The 25,977-nt window shown below is 37.8% G+C and overlaps 3 protein-coding genes across 3 annotated transcripts in view; all 3 read left to right on the plus strand.

Annotated features, from left to right (window-relative positions):
* Positions 1-6,455, plus strand: part of LOC137402556 (transcription factor SPT20 homolog) — a 49,897-nt gene extending 43,442 nt beyond the window's left edge. The window contains exons 16-17 of the mRNA XM_068089058.1: positions 4,635-4,688; positions 4,814-6,455. Of these exons, the coding sequence (XP_067945159.1) occupies positions 4,635-4,688; positions 4,814-5,122 (363 nt within the window). The 3' untranslated portion in view covers positions 5,123-6,455. The remainder of the gene's footprint in view (positions 1-4,634; positions 4,689-4,813) is intronic.
* A 12,396-nt stretch (positions 6,456-18,851) lies between these two features.
* Positions 18,852-20,018, plus strand: LOC137402557 (uncharacterized). The gene has a single exon (XM_068089059.1). The coding sequence runs from the start codon at positions 18,852-18,854 to the stop codon at positions 20,016-20,018; it is 1,167 nt and encodes a 388-aa protein (XP_067945160.1).
* Positions 20,019-20,084: 66 nt separating this feature from the next.
* LOC137402558 (uncharacterized) lies at positions 20,085-21,644 on the plus strand. The gene has a single exon (XM_068089061.1). The coding sequence runs from the start codon at positions 20,085-20,087 to the stop codon at positions 21,642-21,644; it is 1,560 nt and encodes a 519-aa protein (XP_067945162.1).
* Positions 21,645-25,977: the final 4,333 nt, after the last annotated feature.

The raw sequence follows: 25,977 nt of genomic DNA on the forward strand, positions 1-25,977 counted from the left end.
TCCTAGTGTGTTTATAGTCGATTTCTCTCAATATCTCTGTACAACTAATTTAGTATGAAATACTAGTGTGTGTATAGTCGATTCCTCTCAATATCTCTGTACAACTAATTTAGTATGAAATCCTAGTGTGTTTATAGTCGATTTCTCTCAATATCTCTGTACAACTAATTTAGTATGAAATGCTAGTGTGTTTATAGTCGATTCTTCTCAATATCTCTGTACAACTAATTTAGTATGAAATCCTAGTGTGTTTATAGTCGATTTCTCTCAATATCTCTGTACAACTAATTTAGTATGAAATACTAGTGTGTTTATAGTCGATTCTTCTCAATTTCTCTGTACAACTAATTTAGTATGAAATCCTAGTGTGTTTATAGTCGATTCCTCTCAATATCTCTGTACAACTAATTTAGTATGAAATCCTAGTGTGTGTATAGTCGATTCCTCTCAATATCTCTGTACAACTAATTTAGTATGAAATCCTAGTGTGTTTATAGTCGATTCCTCTCAATATCTCTGTACAACTAATTTAGTATGAAATACTAGTGTGTGTATAGTCGATTCCTCTCAATATCTCTGTACAACTAATTTAGTATGAAATCCTAGTGTGTGTATAGTCGATTCTTCTCAATATCTCAGTACAACTAATTTAGTATGAAATCCTAGTGTGTTTATAGTCGATTCCTCTCAATATCTCTGTACAACTAATTTAGTATGAAATACTAGTGTGTGTATAGTTGATTCCTCTCAATATCTCTGTACAACTAATTTAGTATGAAATCCTAGTGTGTGTATAGTCGATTCCTCTCAATATCTCTGTACAACTAATTTAGTATGAAATCCTAGTGTGTGTATAGTCGATTCCTCTCAATATCTCTGTACAACTAATTTAGTATGAAATCCTAGTGTGTGTATAGTCGATTCCTCTCAATATCTCTGTACAACTAATTTAGTATGAAATCCTAGTGTGTTTATAGTCGATTCCTCTCAATATCTCTGTACAACTAATTTAGTATGAAATACTAGTGTGTGTATAGTCGATTCTTCTCAATATCTCTGTACAACTAATTTAGTATGAAATCCTAGTGTGTTTATAGTCGATTCCTCTCAATATCTCTGTACAACTAATTTAGTATGAAATACTAGTGTGTTTATAGTCGATTCCTCTCAATATCTCAGTACAACTAATTTAGTATGAAATCCTAGTGTGTTTATAGTCGATTCTTCTCAATATCTCTGTACAACTAATTTAGTATGAAATACTAGTGTGTTTATAGTCGATTCCTCTCAATATCTCTGTACAACTAATTTAGTATGAAATCCTAGTGTGTGTGTATAGTCGATTCCTCTCAATATCTCTGTACAACTAATTTAGTATGAAATCCTAGTGTGTGTATAGTCGATTCCTCTCAATATCTCTGTACAACTAATTTAGTATGAAATCCTAGTGTGTTTATAGTCGATTCCTCTCAATATCTCTGTACAACTAATTTAGTATGAAATACTAGTGTGTGTATAGTCGATTCCTCTCAATATCTCTGTACAACTAATTTAGTATGAAATCCTAGTGTGTGTATAGTCGATTCTTCTCAATATCTCAGTACAACTAATTTAGTATGAAATCCTAGTGTGTTTATAGTCGATTCCTCTCAATATCTCTGTACAACTAATTTAGTATGAAATACTAGTGTGTGTATAGTTGATTCCTCTCAATATCTCTGTACAACTAATTTAGTATGAAATCCTAGTGTGTGTATAGTCGATTCCTCTCAATATCTCTGTACAACTAATTTAGTATGAAATCCTAGTGTGTGTATAGTCGATTCCTCTCAATATCTCTGTACAACTAATTTAGTATGAAATCCTAGTGTGTGTATAGTCGATTCCTCTCAATATCTCTGTACAACTAATTTAGTATGAAATCCTAGTGTGTTTATAGTCGATTCCTCTCAATATCTCTGTACAACTAATTTAGTATGAAATACTAGTGTGTGTATAGTCGATTCTTCTCAATATCTCTGTACAACTAATTTAGTATGAAATCCTAGTGTGTTTATAGTCGATTCCTCTCAATATCTCTGTACAACTAATTTAGTATGAAATACTAGTGTGTTTATAGTCGATTCCTCTCAATATCTCAGTACAACTAATTTAGTATGAAATCCTAGTGTGTTTATAGTCGATTCTTCTCAATATCTCTGTACAACTAATTTAGTATGAAATACTAGTGTGTTTATAGTCGATTCCTCTCAATATCTCTGTACAACTAATTTAGTATGAAATACTAGTGTGTGTGTATAGTCGATTCCTCTCAATATCTCAGTACAACTAATTTAGTATGAAATCCTAGTGTGTGTATTGTCGATTCTTCTCAATATCTCAGTACAACTAATTTAGTATGAAATCCTAGTGTGTGTATTGTCGATTCTTCTCAATATCTCAGTACAACTAATTTAGTATGAAATCCTAGTGTGTGTATAGTCGATTCCTCTCAATATCTCTGTACAACTAATTTAGTATGAAATACTAGTGTGTGTATAGTCGATTCCTCTCAATATCTCAGTACAACTAATTTAGTATGAAATCCTAGTGTGTGTATTGTCGATTCTTCTCAATATCTCAGTACAACTAATTTAGTATGAAATCCTAGTGTGTGTATAGTCGATTCCTCTCAATATCTCTGTACAACTAATTTAGTATGAAATACTAGTGTGTGTGTATAGTCGATTCCTCTCAATATCTCTGTACAACTAATTTAGTATGAAATACTAGTGTGTGTATAGACGATTCCTCTCAATATCTCTGTACAACTAATTTAGTATGAAATGCAAGTGTGTGTATAGATGATTCCTCTCAATATCTCTGTACAACTAATTTAGTATGAAATCCTAGTGTGTTTATAGTCGATTCTTCTCAATATCTCAGTACAACTAATTTAGTATGAAATACTAGTGTGTTTATAGTCGATTCCTCTCAATATCTCAGTACAACTAATTTAGTATGAAATCCTAGTGTGTGTATAGTCGATTCCTCTCAATATCTCTGTACAACTAATTTAGTATGAAATACTAGTGTGTGTATAGTCGATTCCTCTCAATATCTCTGTACAACTAATTTAGTATGAAATACTAGTGTGTGTATAGTCGATTCCTCTCATTATCTCTGTACAACTAATTTAGTATGAAATACTAGTGTGTTTATAGCCGATTCCTCTCAATATCTCTGTACAACTAATTTAGTATGAAATCCTAGTGTGTGTATAGTCGATTCTTCTCAATATCTCTGTACAACTAATTTAGTATGAAATACTAGTGTGTGTGTATAGTCGATTCCTCTCAATATCTCTGTACAACTAATTTAGTATGAAATACTAGTGTGTTTATAGTCGATTCTTCTCAATATCTCTGTACAACTAATTTAGTATGAAATACTAGTGTGTGTGTATAGTCGATTCCTCTCAATATCTCTGTACAACTAATTTAGTATGAAATACTAGTGTGTGTATAGTCGATTCCTCTCAATATCTCTGTACAACTAATTTAGTATGAAATACTAGTGTGTTTATAGTCGATTCTTCTCAATATCTCTGTACAACTAATTTAGTATGAAATACTAGTGTGTTTATAGTCGATTCTTCTCAATATCTCTGTACAACTAATTTAGTATGAAATACTAGTGTGTGTGTGTATAGTCGATTCCTCTCAATATCTCTGTACAACTAATTTAGTATGAAATACTAGTGTGTGTATAGTCGATTCCTCTCAATATCTCTGTACAACTAATTTAGTATGAAATACTAGTGTGTTTATAGCCGATTCCTCTCAATATCTCTGTACAACTAATTTAGTATGAAATCCTAGTGTGTGTATAGTCGATTCTTCTCAATATCTCTGTACAACTAATTTAGTATGAAATCCTAGTGTGTTTATAGTCGATTCCTCTCAATATCTCTGTACAACTAATTTAGTATGAAATACTAGTGTGTTTATAGTCGATTCTTCTCAATATCTCTGTACAACTAATTTAGTATGAAATACTAGTGTGTGTGTATAGTCGATTCCTCTCAATATCTCTGTACAACTAATTTAGTATGAAATACTAGTGTGTGTATAGTCGATTCCTCTCAATATCTCTGTACAACTAATTTAGTATGAAATACTAGTGTGTTTATAGTCGATTCTTCTCAATATCTCTGTACAACTAATTTAGTATGAAATACTAGTGTGTTTATAGTTGATTCTTCTCAATATCTCTGTACAACTAATTTAGTATGAAATACTAGTGTGTGTGTGTATAGTCGATTCCTCTCAATATCTCTGTACAACTAATTTAGTATGAAATACTAGTGTGTTTATAGTCGATTCTTCTCAATATCTCTGTACAACTAATTTAGTATGAAATACTAGTGTGTGTGTATAGTCGATTCCTCTCAATATCTCTGTACAACTAATTTAGTATGAAATACTAGTGTGTGTGTATAGTCGATTCCTCTCAATATCTCTGTACAACTAATTTAGTATGAAATCCTAGTGTGTTTATAGTCGATTCCTCTCAATATCTCTGTACAACTAATTTAGTATGAAATCCTAGTGAAATCCTAGAAAACTTACCCTATACAAGTTTTTGTATTGCAGAGATCAAGTTCACTCCAAGTTTTCCAACAGCCAACTGTGGTCTCTGCTCCTCAGGTATAACTTCTTATATTTCTGGTTTCAGACTGACTGTCATAATCACTCCGTTTCCATGCTCTGAATGTAAAAAGTTACTTCTTGGGTGCATCCTAGAGCAACTCTCCATTAACATATGTTTGTAGGTCAACTCTTCACAGATCAGCATCGTCTCTACACAGACCGCCAGCTCCTCGACTCCACAAGTACTGCAAATCCCACAGAACTTGGCTTTCGCTCAGCTTGGTTCTCAGGCCAGGCTCGCTGCTCCTGGGCAAGCCCGAGCATCATCTGGTCAGCAGCAAGTTCATTTCACTTCCCCTTCTCAACAAGCGAGACTTCCTCTTTCAGTCCAAACACGCTTTTCAGGTTCATCGCAAGCATCGCAAAAAGTGCTATTTCGGCAGCTGGGCTCTCCTGAAGAGTTTCAGTCACCACCTCCAGACGCAAGATGAAGGTCTCTCATTAATGGCATGAACAGACACTTCATTGACAGCCTCTTACTGGTGACATTAACAGGCATGCGGTTGACAGCTCCTTACCAGTGTCACTAACGGACATAGTTGAAAGCTTTTACTAGTGACATGAGTAGACACATGATTGACCGCTTTTTACTGATGACACAAATGGTGAAATGATTAAAAACATCTAACTGGTAAGACCAAAGCGCATGATTGACAGACACTGACCTGTATCATCAATGGTATCATAATTGCTCAATTTTAGCATATGACAGCCCCATACACCTTGTTAAAGGTTTTTACAGGTGTATATTAGCCAACTTTACAGTTGCGCATGACTATCTTTATCAGGTGCACAGTGTAGCTCAGTCTTACAGGGGGCATGTAGTCACTAGTTTCTAATTAGTGTCACTGTTCTACACCCTCCGCTCTTTTCGGCTAGTCTTACTGACATTCAATGGTTACTGAAGTCCCGAAACACTATTCGGCAGCTCGAGTTTCAAGATTAAAAGATGCCGCATTGAAACTGATCACTTTTATGTAAATGACAATTTCTATTGTTATGTTGGTACAAGCACAAGTATCGCCTCTACTAGTAGTCATTAGGATATCAACACATGTTACTCATTTTTCTGCTTAGAGTACAGCAAAACCATCCATTGACGCATTCAGGAATTTTCTATTATTAGCTGGCATATTGTGGTTCTATGCAAGGCTACTAAATGCGTTATAGATGAAGATTAGATTCAATAGTCTATAAGTTGTTCTGTACATCCACCTGCCTGGATGACTGAAAACATTGTATCATTTCAATAAATGGATGTTTTCAGTGGTGCTTCTGTTTATAGGTTATTTGAGATGTATTTTTGTTGACAGCAAATGCAAGAGCTAATGAGATTATATAGATTTATGTAACACATTCTTCTTGTTCTTTTTGCCGCTTCCACTCAACATGTTTAGTACCTATTATAGGTCAAAATAGCACAGTACGAAATAGTTTAGTACCTATAATAGGTCTATGCTATTTTGGCTTGCCATCAGATGCTATATATGTAATGAATGGTCAATGCTTGCAGTTGCCTGGTATGTATTCTTTTATATTCTTTAATAGGGTAGCTAGTAGCAGTTTTGAACATTTTTCCATTAGTCAATTGTACCAGTTGTTTGTCTACTTTAATGAACTCTGGTTATATATACATGTGAAGAGTACATGTTTGTACACATACACTTAGACACTCTAATGACACTATTCTTGTCTATTTCTGTATACTACGCTTTTTTTATTTTCTGTACTCTAATAAATGTATTGGATGCCTGTAACTAATATGCATGTAACTAAAATAAAGAAAGGATGTTACGTTGTGTTGTTTATTGAAGGTCAGTAAACAAAGTAAATTGAAAGCAAGTTTGAAAGTGAATACAAGTCATGATATGCGCACATGAACATAGTGTACATGGCATACGCACACTGGGTGTAGACATAGACATACTGTAGCTAGGGTTACTTAACAACAACAGTTCCACTTCTCTATTCTTCACTTTGTTGGGTACTCCCATACAATGGGAGTTGTTCTTACCTTGATGTTTAAAAGGATAAGTCCAAAATTGTATATCAAATACATGCCGTTGGTAAAATCCGATTTTTTAATAAATTGCAAACATTGAGAATTACTTTGACCTTATAAGCTGTAGATGTCTACAACTTCTTGCTTTGGTACATTGACCGATTTTCAGCAGAAATAGCAACCAATACACTATTTTAATAATTGATAGATTAGAATGTTAGTTTCACAATTTTAACAGTACGATAGAAAAACAGACATTTTCTACTTATTTGACTATGGGATTTTTAGTGCTGGTGGTACATCTATTAAATTTATGATTATAGTATACAAGTATTACATGTTACAAAAAATAAGCACTGTACAATATCCAATCAATGATGTACAGTCCCACACTAGAGGGGCTGCATATCATTGAGCCAATTTACAAATATTTTGCATATTTACTAATAAAATCAAAAACTCAGTTTTCGGATACAGCGTGTCTAAAAAATACAAACAAAAATGCATAAAGTTACAAAATGAAAATGTAACATTCTAATTACATGTACCAAGGCAAATATAGCAAACCTACGATATTTTAAAATACATTAACAAAGCAAATGTACAATACTGAAATGAAAAAATTACAGAACTCTTTTCACCAGATCACGCACTGCCATGGATTTTGAATCTATGTGGGTGAGATTTTCCCACAGCTAACTTGGTCCTTTCTTCACAATAAATGCTAAGCCTAAGTCGTAGGAATTTCTTAATAGTAGGTTCTAGCATGTTGTTAGCCTGTAAACTTTAGTAGAACTTGGCAACTAAACTTGTCGTTATTTGTGTGCTCAGTCAGGTTTATTGTATTTTTGTATCAGTCAGTTTTATTTGTTCTTATTGATTTTATTTTCAATTCATTTTATTCTCAAGTTCTACTAAAGTTTACCGCAGAGACTGGTCTCTGCGGTAAACATTTTGATCTTATTTTTTTCTACATACATTTTTGGGCTAAATCTGTTATGATTACCAATGGAGCGACTGACATAAGATCGCAGCCAAGCCGCATAGACGGAAGAGAACAACTCCCTTTCAGTGCAGCTGAGGCATCAGGTGCAGTGCGTATTGTGGCAAGCTGTTAATTGTTTTGCTCGCCCCGCTCGACGGGCGACAACTCCGCAAAAACAAGTTTGTCAAGACAGGCTAATCTGTTGTGCTTACAGGCTGCTCCTGTCTCAGAGCATGCGTGTGTCAACTTGTTCCACAAAAAGTCAATCAGTGAACCATGGGTTTCATCTAGTGCTGTAGCCCACTGTCTGAAAACTTTCTCTACAGACTCTAACGTCATGAATACTTGTTGTGTTGGGCACTTAAGTGCTCCTTCGCAATACTCTTTTCTAACGGTGTGGTTCTAAGGCCACCTCTCTAAGAGCTGCAACAGGTTTCTTTAGTGTCGTTATCATGGAACAATCTGTGCACGATTCAATAGCCTTCAATGCCCAGACTGAGAGTAAAGGGAAGATTTTTCTACCTTTTGACTGGCTCGCCACTTATAACCGTTTCAGTACACTCAGACTCATCAAGATGTTCATCCTTATTGTCTTGCTGGCTACGCACTAAGGTTAAATAGTCAGCCAGATAACTAGAGTCGTCGTCATCATAGGAAGAATGAGTAGAAGTTTTCAAGTATTGACTAGTTGCCACAATCTTTAGCAACCTACGGAACTCTAATGGTGATGGTGTTGGAGTCTTTAATATCAGTGTGCTGAAGAGATTGTCAAGGCAGTCCTGAGTAAGTCTACCTGTCATAAGATATTGCTTGTCAGTAAATAAGACCTCATCTTTTAACTCCAGAACTCCTTGGATGCAGAGCAGTATACCCCTTTGGTCAAGCTTCCATCTTCCATCTTCGTATAATCATCAACTTTACTTTGTTCTGGACATCCTTAAGAAAGGAAATGGTCTCCTGATACTTGGGGATGTTGAACTTCAATAAGGCCATTCCAGCATGTCTACTTGCCATCAAATCAAACCATTTGCTAAACATGGCCACAAATGCAGATGTTGCCTTAGCTTTAGGAATGAGCTCTGGGTGCATGAAGCAACTGTTTCGGTTTGTGTGGTAACTACGCCGAATGTCCTCCACATCGCTCTATTAGCACTACCCATGACCGAAGTGACTGAGATTACATGTAGTCCAATTTCATGCGCTCGCCTTATCATTGATATTATAATATCATGGATGACCTGTCCCTTCACATTATCACCTGTAACATAGCAAATTGATTTTATTAGCTTATCTGGCAAAAGATAGAAAATGCATTACACTCATTAATGAATGAAACAATATATTTAGATTTTAACGTGATGAATTTATTGTCATAGTACAGTATGAAGATTATTTTGCAAATCTCTGTTTTCTTCTTACATAAAACCTCTAAAGTTGTAATCAGAAATCTATTGACAACCATTTCGTGTGTGTGGTCTAAATGGAACAATCAACTGTTATCTGCAAGGACTCGGGTTCGAATCTTATTTTTACACCACTGCAGATCCTTCTGTTAGCTCTACAAAAAATCTTTTAAATAGAGTAGCATTTGTGCCCTGAACAAAGAAAGTTGAAGTTTAAAGCAGAGAGGAAAGCAAGCAGTAAACATTTGAACAAGTAGCTGTAAAAGCAAGCATTATAAAGCTGGAACAATACAAAATAAAGCTGGTTTTATTACAAAAAAACAGCTTCAGCAAATTATAACCTGTATAATAGTAAACAACTGTTTGCTTCTATCATTCACGTAAACCAGAGAGCATAAAAACTAATGCCTTAGTAGCTAGAATATGAGTAGTCAGGCAAATTGACATAACCAATTTTTGACCCTGATGCCCTCTCATATTCCAGAACAGTTTTAACGCTCATCTCATCGAGAGCGTGAGACAACAAGTTTTGTTGCCATCCTCTATTGCATCTACCTGTAAAACATTTGCTTGGTAACGTACCATCAAGCTACTCACTCATCAAAATAATGTCATTCTGAGCTCCTGCTAAACAGTATGATAACAATCGATATTTTGACAAATTATCTTTGAGATGCAGTCCAGAATGTTCTACATAAACAAACAATAAACTAACACTTATTTTCATCAAGCTAAAAACATCTGACAGTATGCCTGGAGTAAACTGTATTGTAGCTAGTCTTCTACTGAGTGTCCTTTCACTGGGGAAAGGGAAACCTTGGTCTATTAGACCAAGGTCTATTAGCCTAAACGCATCACGCAACGACTAAGTGCATTGCCTCCTATATAGTTTTATCTGACCAGGGAATGCCCTTCATTGACTTACTAAAAATAAATTCACTTTTAAACATGAGAGAGTGTACAGACAGAAATTTTTTCACAACTTTGCAATCAAGAGTAAATTTCTTATTTTCTAAGTAATAAGATTAATGACCAAACCAGTGAGCTATAAAGCATTGATTGTATTTTTTTGGACACAAAATATATTAGATTGCATCCATTCAAACAGCAGTTAACTAGCCCAACCATTTCTTTTAATGCCGCCATAGGGGATCGCAAAATGAGGGCGTAATGCCTGGTGCAACCTTACAATTAGCAAAATTCACTATATCAGGGGTCCCAAAATACTTTTGTTGGAGGGCCTAATAGGTAACCAGGCCTCATCAGGAGGGCCTGGCATGAATATAGCTGTATACATGTACATGTATATGTAAATGTATGTGTATTTTAAGTAATGGCTAAGTAAACATATATAAATGAACATAAACATGAAAGTAACAAGGTGTAACATAACAACATATGTAGGTTTATTCTCAACAAAATCTACTTTGCAGAAAAAGTGTCTGTAATGTTAATGAGACATGTGGAAGCGAGTTTGCTTTGCAGCTATTGCTGCAATATCTGGTTTATCTTTGGTTACTGCTACGGCTAAGAGCTGTTGAGTATGTTCCTTTGTCAGTACACTCCGATACCTACTTTTTATAAATGTCTGCTTTGAAAACATTGATTTACACAAGTAGGTTGTACCAAAGAAAGTAAGTGCACTGTCATATTGCATAGCGTAGGATAGGATACTTCTCCTGTACAGCAAGTTGCGTTCAGAACCCCTACAATTGTTTGCCAAGCAAATTGAGCTTTAGCCAGTATGTATATATGTATATCTGCCTTTAAATCACGCAGCTCTTATTCTGCCACACCTGTCTAAACATGAGGAAAGTTATCAAATTGGCTTTCCAAAGCTGATGGGCCTGAAATGGGCACGCAACCAGCTCAATAATGCCATTGATACTATCAAAGGCCGCAAATCGACGCTCCATCTCCGAAGAAACACCAATGAGAAAAGCGTGTGCTGCTTCAAGATTCACAACATCATCACGACCATTCACAAATTCCTTGATTGGAAAGTGGTTCATATCACTGTTTATGTCCTGGTAAAAGCAGTGGAGTTTGTCTTTAAAAGATGTTACTGCCTGCCAGAGTTCTACCACATTACGACCTTTGCCCTGCAACTTCAAATTTAGGTCATTCAGATGAGTCAAAATGTCTGTCAGAAAAGCCATGTCTTTCAGCGAATGCTCCGATCTGAGAATCTCTAAAAATTGTTCTGCTGCATCTCCTCCAATCTCCCTAAGAGACTGCTCAGTATACTGTCTTAAAAGACCATACTCTTTGCAAAGCTCTACCCTTACTCAGCCATCTACACAAGTACATTAACATACATTGTATATTAAAAATAATTGACAATACTCACAACTTTGCAGTGCTTTTATACCTCATAATGTAATGAAAATAAGTATGTCAAATATAATTCGAAGATAGCAATATGGTACTAACCTAACATTGTTGTACACTAATAATTCATCATACTGAGAATCAGACTCCTGTAAAAAAATTTAAGCTGGCGGTGTCGTAAAGATGATTTTGATCTGAGAAAGTTTATTAGTTTCATTAGGTATATGTCCAGCATAAGACATCCATATTCATCTTTCAGTTGTACACAGAAAATGCTTTCGTGTATGATACAATGAAATGCAGTCATATGAGAGTTGTTATCTTTCAGGCGATTAACAAAACCAGAATATACACTCACCATAGCTGGGGCGCCATCTGTTGCTACAAATATTATCTTAGGCATTGACTCTTTATGGGAGTCCATGTAAGCCTTGAATGCCTGATATATATCTTCTCCAGTCGTACATTCTGTCAGTGGAATAACTGCAAGGTCCTCACTAAACTTGTTGTTGAGATAATACCAAACAAACACACTCAGCTGAGCAACATCGTTATGTCAGAACTCTCATCTACGGCAACTGAAAATGATTCACACCTGTTCAAGCTATATATGACACCTTCAGTCACATGATCAGCAATAGCTTCTATCTGTCATGTACATGTATTCCTAGATAGCGGTACTGACTGAACAGCTTGCTGAATATCTAGATTTTCAGGGTAGAGTGCTTGAACGGCTGAAACCATGCATTCTTTGAACAGCTCACTGTGGCTGTATGGAGCCATTGCCTTGGCAATTTTATAACATACCTCATATCCAGCAGTAGCTGCTCTTTGTTGCAAGTTTGTAGCTCCCGTCATCATAGTCATTAGTCCCTTAGCTTGTCTTGTTAGTCTATCAAGCTGTTCCTGCCTCCTAGCTGTATCTGAAGGAAATCTTTCATCATAGTCAGAATGGTTTTGAGTATAATGCCTTTTGATATTTGCTACCTTGTTTACAGCAACTGAATTATTGCATGTCAAACATATAGGTTTTCCTTTTACTTCATGAAAAAAAGAATTATGTAGTGCAGTCTGAATAGAAACTTCGGTTTTTTCTGTCTACTAATCTCTGAGCCATTATTGCTTAGGAATTATTTTTTCAAGTCGGTAGTCACAGTAGAAGTCCTGAAAGTGCAAGCTGAGAAACTCCCTGCAGGTTAAAAACTAAAGTTGAACCAATCTCCAATGTGGGACTGATGGATATTCCCTAATCAAAGAATTTATGCTGAGAAAACCCCCACACTAATGCAAAACTAAACTTTAGTATTGTCAATAATGCTGGTCAGGTCATTCATTACAGATAACTAATAATTACTAATGATACAATAACAATAATTCATTGTCAAACAAACTCTTTAAAATTTGCAAAACATTGTAAAAACTTAAAACAGCTGGGGGGCCTGATAAAAACAGCTGGAGGGCCTGATCAGGCTCATGGGCCTCCATTTGGGCCCCCCTGCACTATATTGTTTGGCCATGTAATTAAAGTAGAAAAGAATAATGCAAAGTGCCTAGGCAATTGAATAGAGTTTAACAACCTCTGTCTATACTTTACACTACCTTTCTTGAGCCTCTAACTGGTCAGCGTTAAAGAATTTCATTCTTTCAAGCTGCAATTCCATTTCCCCTTCATTGTCGTTGTATGTATAGGGACACACCATTGTCAAATGGTTATTCTTTAGCACAACTATTGTTTAAAAGATTGATGAATTTGATAGGCATTATGCCCGAAGGGAAAATAAACTTGAAAAAGTTGAAGGATCAAGAGGCACAAATTCCAGCCAAAAGAAACTTGTGGTATAACAAACGATAGGCGACAAAACCAAGATCAGATATAACTATAAATCAGTCAGTGGTTGTAAATAATCCTCGAGTGTTCCAGCTCGAGTAGTTGCTACTAGGGGAAGGGAAGTAGTAGCTAGGAGTTCTAATGATACACTTTTTAGAAGGAATCGGGCTCATGTAGTAGGTAAAGGTGAAGTGCATACGGAGTCAAGAGAAGTGCAGGCTTCTCCAGAACTGCCCAGAGAAAGGGGGCAAACAGCAGCAGGATGCCACGAACAGTCAAGGACAGTACATGAAAACATACAAAAAGATAATAGGAGGATGACAGAGAAATTACTCAGGCGACAACGAATACATATACTAGTGAGAAAAGGCGGAGAAAATGAGTTACCGACAGGAAACAGTCCGGTAAATAGATGCACATCAAGACAACTGCCTCACCTGCCACACCTGCCAACTGACTCAAGTCGACCTGCATAAAAGTATTTCCAAATTGTCACGCATGTGACAGGCAACAATACAATCTTTTTAATGGAATACGAGCCTCTTCGTTGTTCAAACAGCGAACAAGAAATTACTGCGCTTCGATCAGCGATTTTTATTAGACTATTTTACCTCGGCAAAACAATTTGAAGTCGTTTCCTCCCGGCGTAACATTACAAATATATATAAAAAGAGAGTGCAACTCCCAATTTCAAACCAAAGTTTCACAAAATCATCCTATTATTTGGCCCGGTCTTTTTCTGCTCATTGAATGCTTTATGCTACTCTTTATAAGACGCATAGAACTATTGAAAAAAACAGCTGCGACAAAACTTGCAACTTATTTACCAAGCCTCATTGGTTTACCAGAAATGCCTCTTGCTTTTATATAATTGTAGTGGATTCCACTGAAATTTTGCAACAGCTGAAACTGTTGTGCTGTGTACAATCATACCTGTTTACTTTACAAGCATGCAATCACGCTTCCACCTAATACCTATCATACGCATCACACTATCAACTTATTTTCATTACGAAATGTTATTGGCAGCAAGGTGCAAAGTACAAATATCGCTATAATCACATCATCATAAACAATTCTAAGCACAGCGCAGTTGACCACAGAATATGATTCAGGCAGTGTTTTGTCAGCATTTGCAAAATAGAAAAGAATCGTTTGACGATGATTCCGCAGGAAGCTATCTGAACCTTCTGCTTGGAGATTGGCTGGGGTTGATGGCCCAGGTTCGATAACCAATGAGACAAAACCCTTGTTTTTTTGTTTTGTTTTTGTTTACTGAATTCTCCCTGAAGCTCTGGTAGATGGTAAGCTCTCCTGGTCAGTAGGCATCAATATCTTCAGCTGATCACCAGCATTTTAGTTCACTCTTACATATATTGATTGGTTACATTTAATTAAGTTAGTCTACTCACCAACAACTATTTACTTAGTGCAAGCCAAGGAGAACAAAAGGTTCGTTTTATTTTGTTTATCAATGGATTATTTCTCGTCTTGTCACTGCTTTTGGGAAAATTGTTGAGATCTGATTTTTGCTGCTATAATCTTTGCTTACTTCAATTATCATTTATGTCTCAATTTATATTCTAGCATCTTGATTTGTGTTTTATTCATGTTAACCATTTTCTTATAGACTTCACGTTGCCGACTCTAATAGGAAAATACAATATAGAAACAGCATCAACCAACAAACAAATCAAGCTGCTTCTTATTGTTATATATTGGATAGCATCAGTAAAGTTCCACGCTCTCCAATTAAGCTTGCAGGGTGTCTAGCAGACCCAAACTGCTATAGTGAGGTCTTTTCTGCATCAACGGAGAGCTTCATCAGGTTTCTACTCTGGTAATCGACCTAGCATTAAAGAGTTCTACTCAGGACTCTGCAAATCACAAAGGTGTACCATTTTTCAAGTCAGTGGGAGGCTATATGCCACCACCGCCGACCAATTTCTGACTTTGTCAGTGACCCGGTCAACTCTTCAATAGGCTATTTTCTGAGACATTCAGCGACCCAGCCAAACCGTGAACACCAGCCATATCTGGACAATCACACTAACATTGTCACCTCTAGGAGTTATCAACTCAACCTCCACATAAATACTGGTGACTCTACGACTACATCTACATCTGATCTACCAGCAGCTCAGATTGATAAGTACTCTGTTCTACTTTCTTATTAGATATTTTGGCAAATATTGACATATTTTTGTCAACTATTATAAAGTTTTGTAGTTTTTACTCCAATAACTTAGCCACATTGTAAACTGGTCAGGACTCTACCACTTATCAGAGCATCAAAATTATATAAATTCCAGGGTGTCACATTGGTCACAGGTAACCCATTACACACAGGTCGTTCTTTTGCATGTTGTTCTGGATTTGTTCTTGAGCATCGTTGTCCTGCGGCCCTTTCTGCACCTTAAATCGAGTATATATCTATGAAAAACTGCCTATATAAACAAATTTCTTGGTCTACTACACTTGTTTGGCATTGTTTAATTAGCATCCAATTTCATTCCTAATAATTACCATAAAACCATCATTCATTTAGTGAAGTAAACCATATAAGGCTTAGCTACAATGGCAGCAAATGTCAGTCTAATAGACTTGAGTGTAAATGAACTCTCAGCTGTTTTAGAAAAACCATTAGGTCAAACACAAACTGCCACACCATCTGAATCTGTTAGCTCTGTTAACACTGCTACAACTAGACCTAAGCGAGATTGTAAACCATCTCAGATTGCAATTGAAAGTCAAAAAAACCAACTTGCCTTCTCACTTCTCGCTGCAATTAAAAAGGAATTAAAAAGCATCGATCATATTTCTAAACAGTTTCATGCTAATACTTCCCTTGAGGTCCTTGATGAATGCATCGCCACTATTGAAGCAAAATCGGAAGCAGTAACGTCTGACTTTGCACGTCTTTCTCAGTTATCAAACAATAAAGTTGAGAAGAAAATACAGCAATATTTTGAGTATTTTGTTGGTGAAGCCGGTTCAGCTGTTCAAAAGCTTACGGCAGCACGGAAAATTCTGGAACAAGAGAAGGTGCAGAGCGAGCTTGAGAAAGAAATGTCTGCGCTGGAGGATTTCATTGAAGAACGCAACCGTCAGAAGCAGCTAAATGGAAATGTTGTACAGACTGAAAATCAAGCAGACGTACTACAGATCACAGAAACACCACAGAAGGAGGGCCGGGACACAACTCCCGTACATGGATGTGAGCCTATTCAATCAACGCCATTAGATGCATTACAAAAGTCAGAGTATATGGGATCACCTGTCATTAAGACCCAAGCTATCAACTTCGAAGCATACGAGACACCTCAGAAAAACAAATGCACGGAAAACATAGAACAATGTGTTAAGGAGCATGGAGCTACACCACCACTACAGCAACAGGAACTAAATGACAGTATCACGCAACTTGCTCAGAACATCGCTATGGGAATCAGAAAGACAAAAAAGACAGAGATTGAACCAAGCATCTTCACTGGCAACCCCATCGAATTTGATGATTGGGTTTGCGATTTCGATAGCTACTTGGACTCAATGGGGGTTGAACACGGAGGAGAAAAAATCCGCTTTCTTAAAAAGTATGTTGACGGACCAGCGAAGGAAGCCATTAACGGGCTTTTCCTAGTAAGAACAGATAGAAGCTACAATGAGGCAAGAGAGAAGCTAAGATCAAGGTTTGGAAATAAATTAAATATTGCGCGCCACATGAGACAGAAGCTTGACAATTGGCCAAGGATTCTAAGCGGCGATGTGCGAGGGCTGCAAAAGTATGCAGATTATTTGGAAAACTGCAGAAGCAGCATGTCTTCAGTCTCTGGACTGAGAATATTAGAAGATCCCCAAGTGAACGAAAAGCTCTCTGCTGTACTTCCTGATTGCGTGTGTCGTAAATGGGCATCCAAGGTCTATAAAATACAGAAAAGTACTGACAGGTATCCAAGATTTGAGGAATTTACATATTTCTTGAATGAAGTAGCCAAGATGCAGGCAATCCCACTTCTTCAGAACCAGCGTCCTAGACAAGGAGATACAACAAACAGAAATGAAGCCAACCAACACACCAACCAACGGCAAAAACAACAACACTCCCAAATCAAATCTTTCGCAACCAACCATGCTCAACAAGATAAACCAGTCTGTCTATTTTGTAAAAAAGATCACCAAGCAAGTGAATGCTTTCAACTGTCGGAATTACCGTATGAAAAAAGGATAAAATTCATTAAGAATCACATACTTTGTTATCGGTGTGTTAAACCTGGGCATGGATCTTCTTCCTGCCCCAACACAATGAAACTGAAGTGTAATAAATGCCACAAGTCAGGACACTCAACAGCTCTTCACAAAAGAAGAGAGGACTGGGATGAGGAATTCAAGCAAAATACCAGAAATCAAACCAGACAACCAATGCATACCCAACAGAAGACTCTTGACTACCAGGCTGAAACTGAAAGGGAGGAACAGCCGCCTTCTCAAGCAACATTAACACAGACAAATGATTCTTCAACTAGCAAGGAACAACAAGCCAGTTGCAATAGAAATACTATGCTCTCTTCCAAGAAAACGCTGTTCAATATGGGAATGCCGGTGTATGTCTCAACGGCTGAGGATCCAACCAAGGAAGTTCTCGTCTATGCTTTCTTTGACTCAGCATCTGATCATTCATACATCACATCTGATATAGCAGGAAGGATTAAACCAAAGACTATCAAAACTGAATCACTCGACATGGAAACAATGGCGGGTGGAACAAAACATGATGTCAGAGAATTTGGCAACCTCATCATTAAGGGATTCTTTTCAGGCGAAGCGCGCCTGGACTCAGCCTACGAATGGCCATCCATTCCGAATTCAACTGGTGAATTTGCCAACACTCTCAATGTTATGGACTACACACACCTGGCAGCTCTTGCTAAATCCCTGCCACCACCGATGGACATTCCAATCGGTCTGCTTGTGGGCGCTAACTGCTCTACTGTGCACTACCCTCTAGAAGGAATAAAAGGGAAGACCACCAACCTTTCGCAGTAAGGACAAAACTAGGATGGATGGTGTTCGGAGTCGAAGCAAAACAACACAATCAGGTGAGTTGCTACAGAACATCCGTGGAGGAAGATGCTGAGGAAGAAAGGATGTCTCAAGAAGACATTAAATTTCTAGATATTATGCTCAGCCAGACCACAGTCACAAAAGGGGGTTCATATCAGATGCCTCTACCATTTAAGTCTCGACCGATTCTACCAGATAATTTCAGACAAGCACAGAAACGACAAGAGGCGTTGGTTAGACGCTTTGAAAAGGAGACGGGTTTGAAGGAAGACTATACTAGCTTCATGCAGGAATTGATCGACCTGGATATGGCAGAAGAGGTGGATGAGATGAAGCCTACAAAGAAAGGGGAGGTGTGGTACATCCCACATTTTGCTGTCACCCATCCACAGAAAAAGAAACTACGGGTTGTATTTGACTGCAAGGCGCAATACCAGGGAATTTCCTTGAACGATACGCTGCTACAGGGACCAGACAACATGAACTCCTACTTGGTATATTATGCTGCTTTCGAAGAGAGTCGATAGCAGTCAGTTGTGACATCCAAAAGATGTTTTACAACTTTTTAGTTGACCCCAAAGACAGAGATTTTTTGCGATATCTTTGGAGTGACAACACACAGAAACTCAAAACATATCGAATGAAGGTTCATTTGTTTGGTGCCAAGTCATCTCCAGCAGTAGCGACATTCGGGCTTCGACAAATAGCTCATGACAACAAAGCTCTGTCTTCAAAAGCAGCTCACTTCATCTGTAGAGACTTCTATGTTGATGATGGTCTTACCAGTGTGAGCAGTGAAGAAGAAGCGATTGAACTAATCACCAGAGCTAGACAAATTTGCGAAAAAGGTAATCTCCGGCTACACAAGTTCATTTCCAACAGTTCTGCTATTCTCACGGCCTTGCCTGAGAGTGAGCGATCAGTTCAAAACACTGAGCTATTTGCCGGCAACCTTCCTGAACAAAGAACACTAGGATTGCAATGGTCCACCAGGAATGATGTTTTCAAATTCATCAACAATGTCAAAACCAAACCTGATACTAAACGCGGAATCTTATCGGTGGTCAGTCAACTCTATGATCCTCTAGGATTCATTGCCCCATTCACTTTGACGGGCAAGTTAATTTTGCAAAAAATCAACAAAGAAGATTCTGATTGGGATAAACCAGTGTCTGCTGACATCAGTCGAGAGTGGGAAAAATGGTTACAGAAGCTACCAGAGATAGAATCAATCAGCATCCCAAGGTGCTACAAGCCAAAGGACTTTGGGGTTGTGTCCGAAAGACAATTGCATCATTTCTGCGATGCAAGTGACAATGGCATGGGTGCTTGTTCCTACCTACGCCAAGTGAATGAGCAAGGAGAAGTACATGTCAGCTTGGTATTAGCAAAATCAAAAGTGATTCCTTCAAAAGGTTTATACACCACACCTCGACTCGAGCTTATGTCAGCTGTTATGGCTACTCAATTGAGCATCACTCTAAGAAAGGAGCTTGACCTATCCATTGACCAGGAATATTTTTGGACTGACTCGATAATTACATTAGGTCGAATCAACAATGACGCAACCAAATTCACAACTTTCATTTCCAATCGACTAAAGATAATTCATGACAGAACTCAGAACAGCCAGTGGTTTCATATCTCTGGTGACCAGAATCCTGCTGACATAGCATCTCGAGGAAAACCATGTGATGAGTTAAAATCCACAATATAGTTTTCTGGACCGAATATTTTGGCTCACCCTGATTTCACACCAGTAGGACATCAGCAGGGCTCATCCATGAACACAGAGGATCCTGAGTTGAGAAAAGTTAAAGGAATGATGACAAACCTGAACAAAAATATGACTGACAAGTTCACCAAATTCTCGACGTGGAATAAACTGTCACGCTCCGTGGCAATCCTCCAGAGCATATGCAAGTCCAAAACAGACAGGAGATGGATCATTCAACCTCTAACCCCAGCAAGCCTCCACAAAGCTAGAAACACAATCATATCTTTGTTGCAGCAAAGTTACTTCGGACCAGAGCTGGTGGCAGTAAGAGGGGGTCTGCCTGTGCAGAGAAAAAGCCCACTCTGCAAGATGAATCCCATACTAGGTGAAGACGGACTATTACGTGTCGGTGGGAGGTTGAGCAGGTCCTCTGCTCTCAGCTATGGTGAAAGACACCCTGTTGTCCTGCCTCCCGATACCCATGTGACAAATCTTGTTATCAGACATTACCATGACTTAACAAGACATCAAGGAAAGACCATTACTCAGGCCAGGCTAAGGTCGGCTGGATTCTGGATATCTGGAAGGATGGTGAAGTCCATCATCAACAAGTGCGTCATATGCAAGCGACTGAGAGGCAAGCCATCGGAACAGATTATGGCGGATTTACCGGATGTTAGAGTAGAACCCACATCTCCATTTACTAATGTTGGAATGGACTGTTTTGGACCATTTGTGGTCAAAGACAGAAGGACTGAGGTCAAGCGATGGGGCCTACTGCTGACATGTATGTACTCAAGAGCAGTACACGTGGAGATGCTTGATGATATGAGTACTGACTCACTCATTACAGCCTTACGAGCCTTTCTTTGTATACGAGGTGCCGTCAAAACCCTTTATTGTGACCAAGGGACCAACTTTGTCGGTGCTGCCAATGAATTGGCTAAACAGATAGAGAACTCATGCACTAGCTCTCCATTAGGAAGATACTTGCTGGATAATCAAATTGAGTTCAGGTTTAACTCGCCACATGCTAGTCATGCAGGAGGTGTTTGGAAGCGACAAATTAGGAGCATTAGAGCTGCTCTGGAAAGTCAGCTGAGCAGACACAGTGCCCGGCTCACAAGCACCGGGCTACGAGTAGCTTTTTACGAAGCCATGAACATTGTTAATTCAAGGCCTATTTCTGCAGAGGCTCTCAACGACCATGGCGTACAAGTCATCACCCCAAATCATCTGCTCACCTCAAAACCAGCTCATTGCACACCCTTGCCTGGAAAATTTGATTCGACAGAAGTATTTGGTCAAAAAATGTGGCGGAAGACTCAGCAAATGGCTGATGAGTTCTGGACGGCATGGAAAGATAGTTATTTACAACAAATTACTAAAAGGCAAAGGTGGGAGCGACCACAGGAAAATCTTAGAGCTGGGGATATTGTCTTGGTAAAGGAGGAAAATACACCTCGGTATGAATGGCCAACTGGTAAGATCATTGAAGTGACAGAGGGGGAAGATGGCAAAGTGAGAAGAGTGAGGGTACAAATGGCCACATCGATCCTTCACCTGAAGGGGTTGGTGCTGGAAAGGCCTATCCAGAAATTGATTCTTCTCCTCAAAGCAGAATAAAAAAAAAGCACCAAACAAATGCACCATGACATCCTATAGCAGTTACAATCGCGTGTTATAATATCATATTGTTGCATATTCTTAGTTTTCCTATGAGTACAGGTACATGTCTGTTTACAATAAAAATATAATAAAGCAAAAAAAAGTGAAATGTATTGAATAATCCTATTGTTTAATTTTAAGAAAATTAAGGTGGGAGTGTAGCGGATTCCACTGAAATTTTGCAACAGCTGAAACTGTTGTGCTGTGTACAATCATACCTGTTTACTTTACAAGCATGCAATCACGCTTCCACCTAATACCTATCATACGCATCACACTATCAACTTATTTTCATTACGAAATGTTATTGGCAGCAAGGTGCAAAGTACAAATATCGCTATAATCACATCATCATAAACAATTCTAAGCACAGCGCAGTTGACCACAGAATATGATTCAGGCAGTGTTTTGTCAGCATTTGCAAAATAGAAAAGAATCGTTTGACGATGATTCCGCAGGAAGCTATCTGAACCTTCTGCTTGGAGATTGGCTGGGGTTGATGGCCCAGGTTCGATAACCAATGAGACAAAACCCTTGTTTTTTTGTTTTGTTTTTGTTTACTGAATTCTCCCTGAAGCTCTGGTAGATGGTAAGCTCTCCTGGTCAGTAGGCATCAATATCTTCAGCTGATCACCAGCATTTTAGTTCACTCTTACATATATTGAGTGGTTACATTTAATTAAGTTAGTCTACTCACCAACAACTATTTACTTAGTGCAAGCCAAGGAGAACAAAAGGTTCGTTTTATTTTGTTTATCAATGGATTATTTCTCGTCTTGTCACTGCTTTTGGGAAAATTGTTGAGATCTGATTTTTGCTGCTATAATCTTTGCTTACTTCAATTATCATTTATGTCTCAATTTATATTCTAGCATCTTGATTTGTGTTTTATTCATGTTAACCATTTTCTTATAGACTTCACGTTGCTGACTCTAATAAGAAAATACAATATAGAAACAGCATCAATCAACAAACAAATCAAGCTGCTTCTTATTGTTATATATTGGATAGCATCAGTAAAGTTCCACGCTCTCCAATTAAGCTTGCAGGGTGTCTAGCAGACCTAAACTGCTATAATAATAGTCTAATCAACAGTAAAATACTTTCTTGATGGGAAGCATAGAGAAATGCTCTGATGAGCTACTTAAACAAAATCTTGGTCATCCAGAAGCGATTGCTTAGAATAATATATCATAAAAAAACACTTATTTTCCATAAACTCCTTCATTTAAAAGATCACGTGCTTTGCCTACACAGCAGCTATACCAACTAAGAATCTGTCTTTTAGCCTTCACACAATTTAAATCTCAAACTAACTTGTCAACACATTAAAACACTTGTCATTCCTTATTTTCCTTACCTCTTCCACCCTCCTCCTCTACTGGTGGCCATAGACAAGTTGCTTATCGTGTGTCATCAGCATTGAATTCCTTGCCAATTTGGCTAAGGAAAATCGATAGTCGTGATGGCTTTAGGGCTGCTCTGAAGCAGTTCTCGCTGGACTCTGAAACAGATTTGTTCCGATTTCTTTTGCTCAGACAACCATGTTTTTTTAATTACCAATCTCATCAGTTAACTCGAGCTTTGCGCCTCGAATAGCCACGATACTACGCATATGAGCCATGCCATGGCAAAACTATGTGTAGTGTCCTTACGCGTCTATTTCATCATCATTGTAATGCTGTGACTGAGCACTGATATCTCAAAATCTACCATCAAAATTTGTTTAATTTTTTAACCTTAGCTCAAAGGAGTGCATATCATCCTCTGATAAACATGACGAGCCTGTTGGTGACCTGTGATAGTCGAAAAATTCTGCAGAAATTGTTCGCGCTATTTGGCAGAAAGCATGGGCCACATGATCAGATTACGACTAGATGATTAGACCAAGCTGAAACTAAATTGTAAAGTAGAGCGCATCTGATTGATAAGGGCTTTCCGGCAAAACCCGAAGTGTTTGCCATAAACTAGTGCTACGAAATGTTTTATATTGAGCCTTCTACTGGCCTTTAATTTCACGTGATAACATCGCGTGACAAAACAGTAACCAAACTGTTGGAGTACGCCAGCCAAATAAATAAATTCCAAACTACGGCATTTTTGTGATGGGGGCAGTTAGCTGTTCGTTTTTAAGCTTTTAAGAGCTTGTGATCACATTTCCACATATTTTGCACTTACAACACACCAGAGTAAGGCATGGTGACAAATGTTATGACGGGATTTGGGCGTTTTCAGATACTCGAGTTAACAAGAGGGAGTGAGGGGATTAATAACACGAGCGAACTAGCCACAAAATCCCGTATAACAAGAATTATTATTTGCACTCGCTTGGAGCAAGAGTTTTGTACGTTTAATTATCTTATTTCCTAAAACTTATTCTTAACTCAAAGGCAAAGTATTATTATTTCTTTTAATTAAGGGTTATTCAGAGGGACGATTATTACATGATTATATTTATTATTAATAGCTTAACAAAATGAAAGTATACAGGGATTCAGCATACCTGTTTTGCAGTGAGCGTGCACGGCGAGTTGGTCACTCCTTCTGGAATGTACGCAACCCGCCACGACAAGCGTTGATTTTTGGTTTTGATTCAATCAGCAGCAGGATCTCACGTCTATTCACCAGGAATCCAAGAGAGAAGACCCGACACGTAGAATAGCAAAATCTGATCTCTCTAAACTGCGGGAAGTGTAGACAGGATCACTTGCTGCTTTGAGTCAAGGGAGAGACGGTTATCAGGAAATTATCCCACTAAAAGAGAACTTGGGCTATAGTTTGTAACGCAGACCCGCTGGTACGAATCTATTGGCTAAGGAAAAATCACGCCACCCTTGGGCTAATTCAAACGCCAACCGCGATGTGAGACAGATAAGTACCAGTACCATAACACAACGCGAGCGACGCAAAATAACCCGGTGACTGCACATCGCTCTATGAGCTATCCAGAGCAAAAGACAACTCCAAGTGCTAATCGAAAACTACCGAAATAACTACAGATAAAACTACAGATATAACAGCCTTTTGATACCAAATAACTGTAATGTGAAGTTTGTTGCAAGTCAACCTTTAACTTTTTAACACCTAAATTGTTAAGCTTTGTATCATTACATGTAACTCATTGCATTGCTTGCATTGCAGAAAGTTTTGCAAAGAAGTCAACGCGTTTCATCAAAAAGATCCCAAGTGCGATTGTTGGTTTGAAGATAATGTTATGCAATATGCATACATGGCCAAGATATCAACAGAAAGAAGAAACTGCAATATGCTCCTGCAATGCTCTTTTTTAACTGTCTGTCCCAGGCCTGATCACGATGGAAGTACATTGAACTTTTCTTTCTCAAAAAGTTCAATAACATATATGAGAAGCTTGAAATGTAGTATCTATTGCATTTATTGCAAACATGACACCTGGTTCTCAGTGACAGCCATCAAAACTCATGACAGCCTTGAAAGGTCAAATTTGTGGCTTGATAGCGGCAGAGTTCCACAATGTGCCAAGTAAGACAAGCTATCGACACCAAACATGGCCTGGTTTTTTCAGCTATACATAATCATGGTTATCATGGCCAGTGATATTTATTTTTATTTACCTGATCAGTTTTCAACATTTTTTTACGAAGTGTGATGCACATTAGCGAGTTTCAGACCTAGAACAGTACATACCAGAACTCCAACAGCCCAACTTGATATTCTTCTAAAAATACATGCACACGCATAATCTTTAAAAGCTGCATACCATGCTCTCACACCTATCAATAAGCTTTGTTCTTTTATATGAGTGATTATAAATTTATATTAATAATATATATATATGTATGCATATATATAAAAATGCATTAAAAACATGACAATCCTTACCTGGAAAAAATCGTTTAAAAGCGGACATCTATATGTCTAAGCATAATCTATGTTCCCGGCGACCATCCTGGATTGCATTTCTTCACGTTACTGAAAGCTTCCCGAATGGATTCTCCGGTCTCATCCATTGTTATGAATGTAGCGGCAACCAGTACACCTTTTCTATACCTGTATCAAAAAGCTTTCTTCATTGTGTACGATGTCCAACTGGTGTGCTTTTAGCATTATATCAATATTGGCACAATTACATTACATCATAAAACGGAGTGCTGCCACTTTTTTGACATTTGAAAATACACCTGCTAAAAAGACGTACAATAAGACAATAAATGTATGTGCCAGATAGAAAATAACATAAGTGTAACAGTCAGCGAAGTAATGTTGCGATTTCATTGGTTTATTCTTTATAACATTGATAACCATAAAACTA

The sequence above is a fragment of the Watersipora subatra genome, chromosome 8, assembly GCF_963576615.1.
Source record: "Watersipora subatra chromosome 8, tzWatSuba1.1, whole genome shotgun sequence".
Taxonomy (NCBI): Eukaryota; Metazoa; Bryozoa; class Gymnolaemata; order Cheilostomatida; family Watersiporidae; genus Watersipora; species Watersipora subatra.

Bases quoted from the DNA above. Each gene is read 5' to 3' on its own strand.
- LOC137402557 (XM_068089059.1), top strand. From the start codon at position 18,852: ATGTTTTACAACTTTTTAGTTGACCCCAAAGACAGAGATTTTTTGCGA.
- LOC137402558 (XM_068089061.1), top strand. From the start codon at position 20,085: ATGAACACAGAGGATCCTGAGTTGAGAAAAGTTAAAGGAATGATGACA.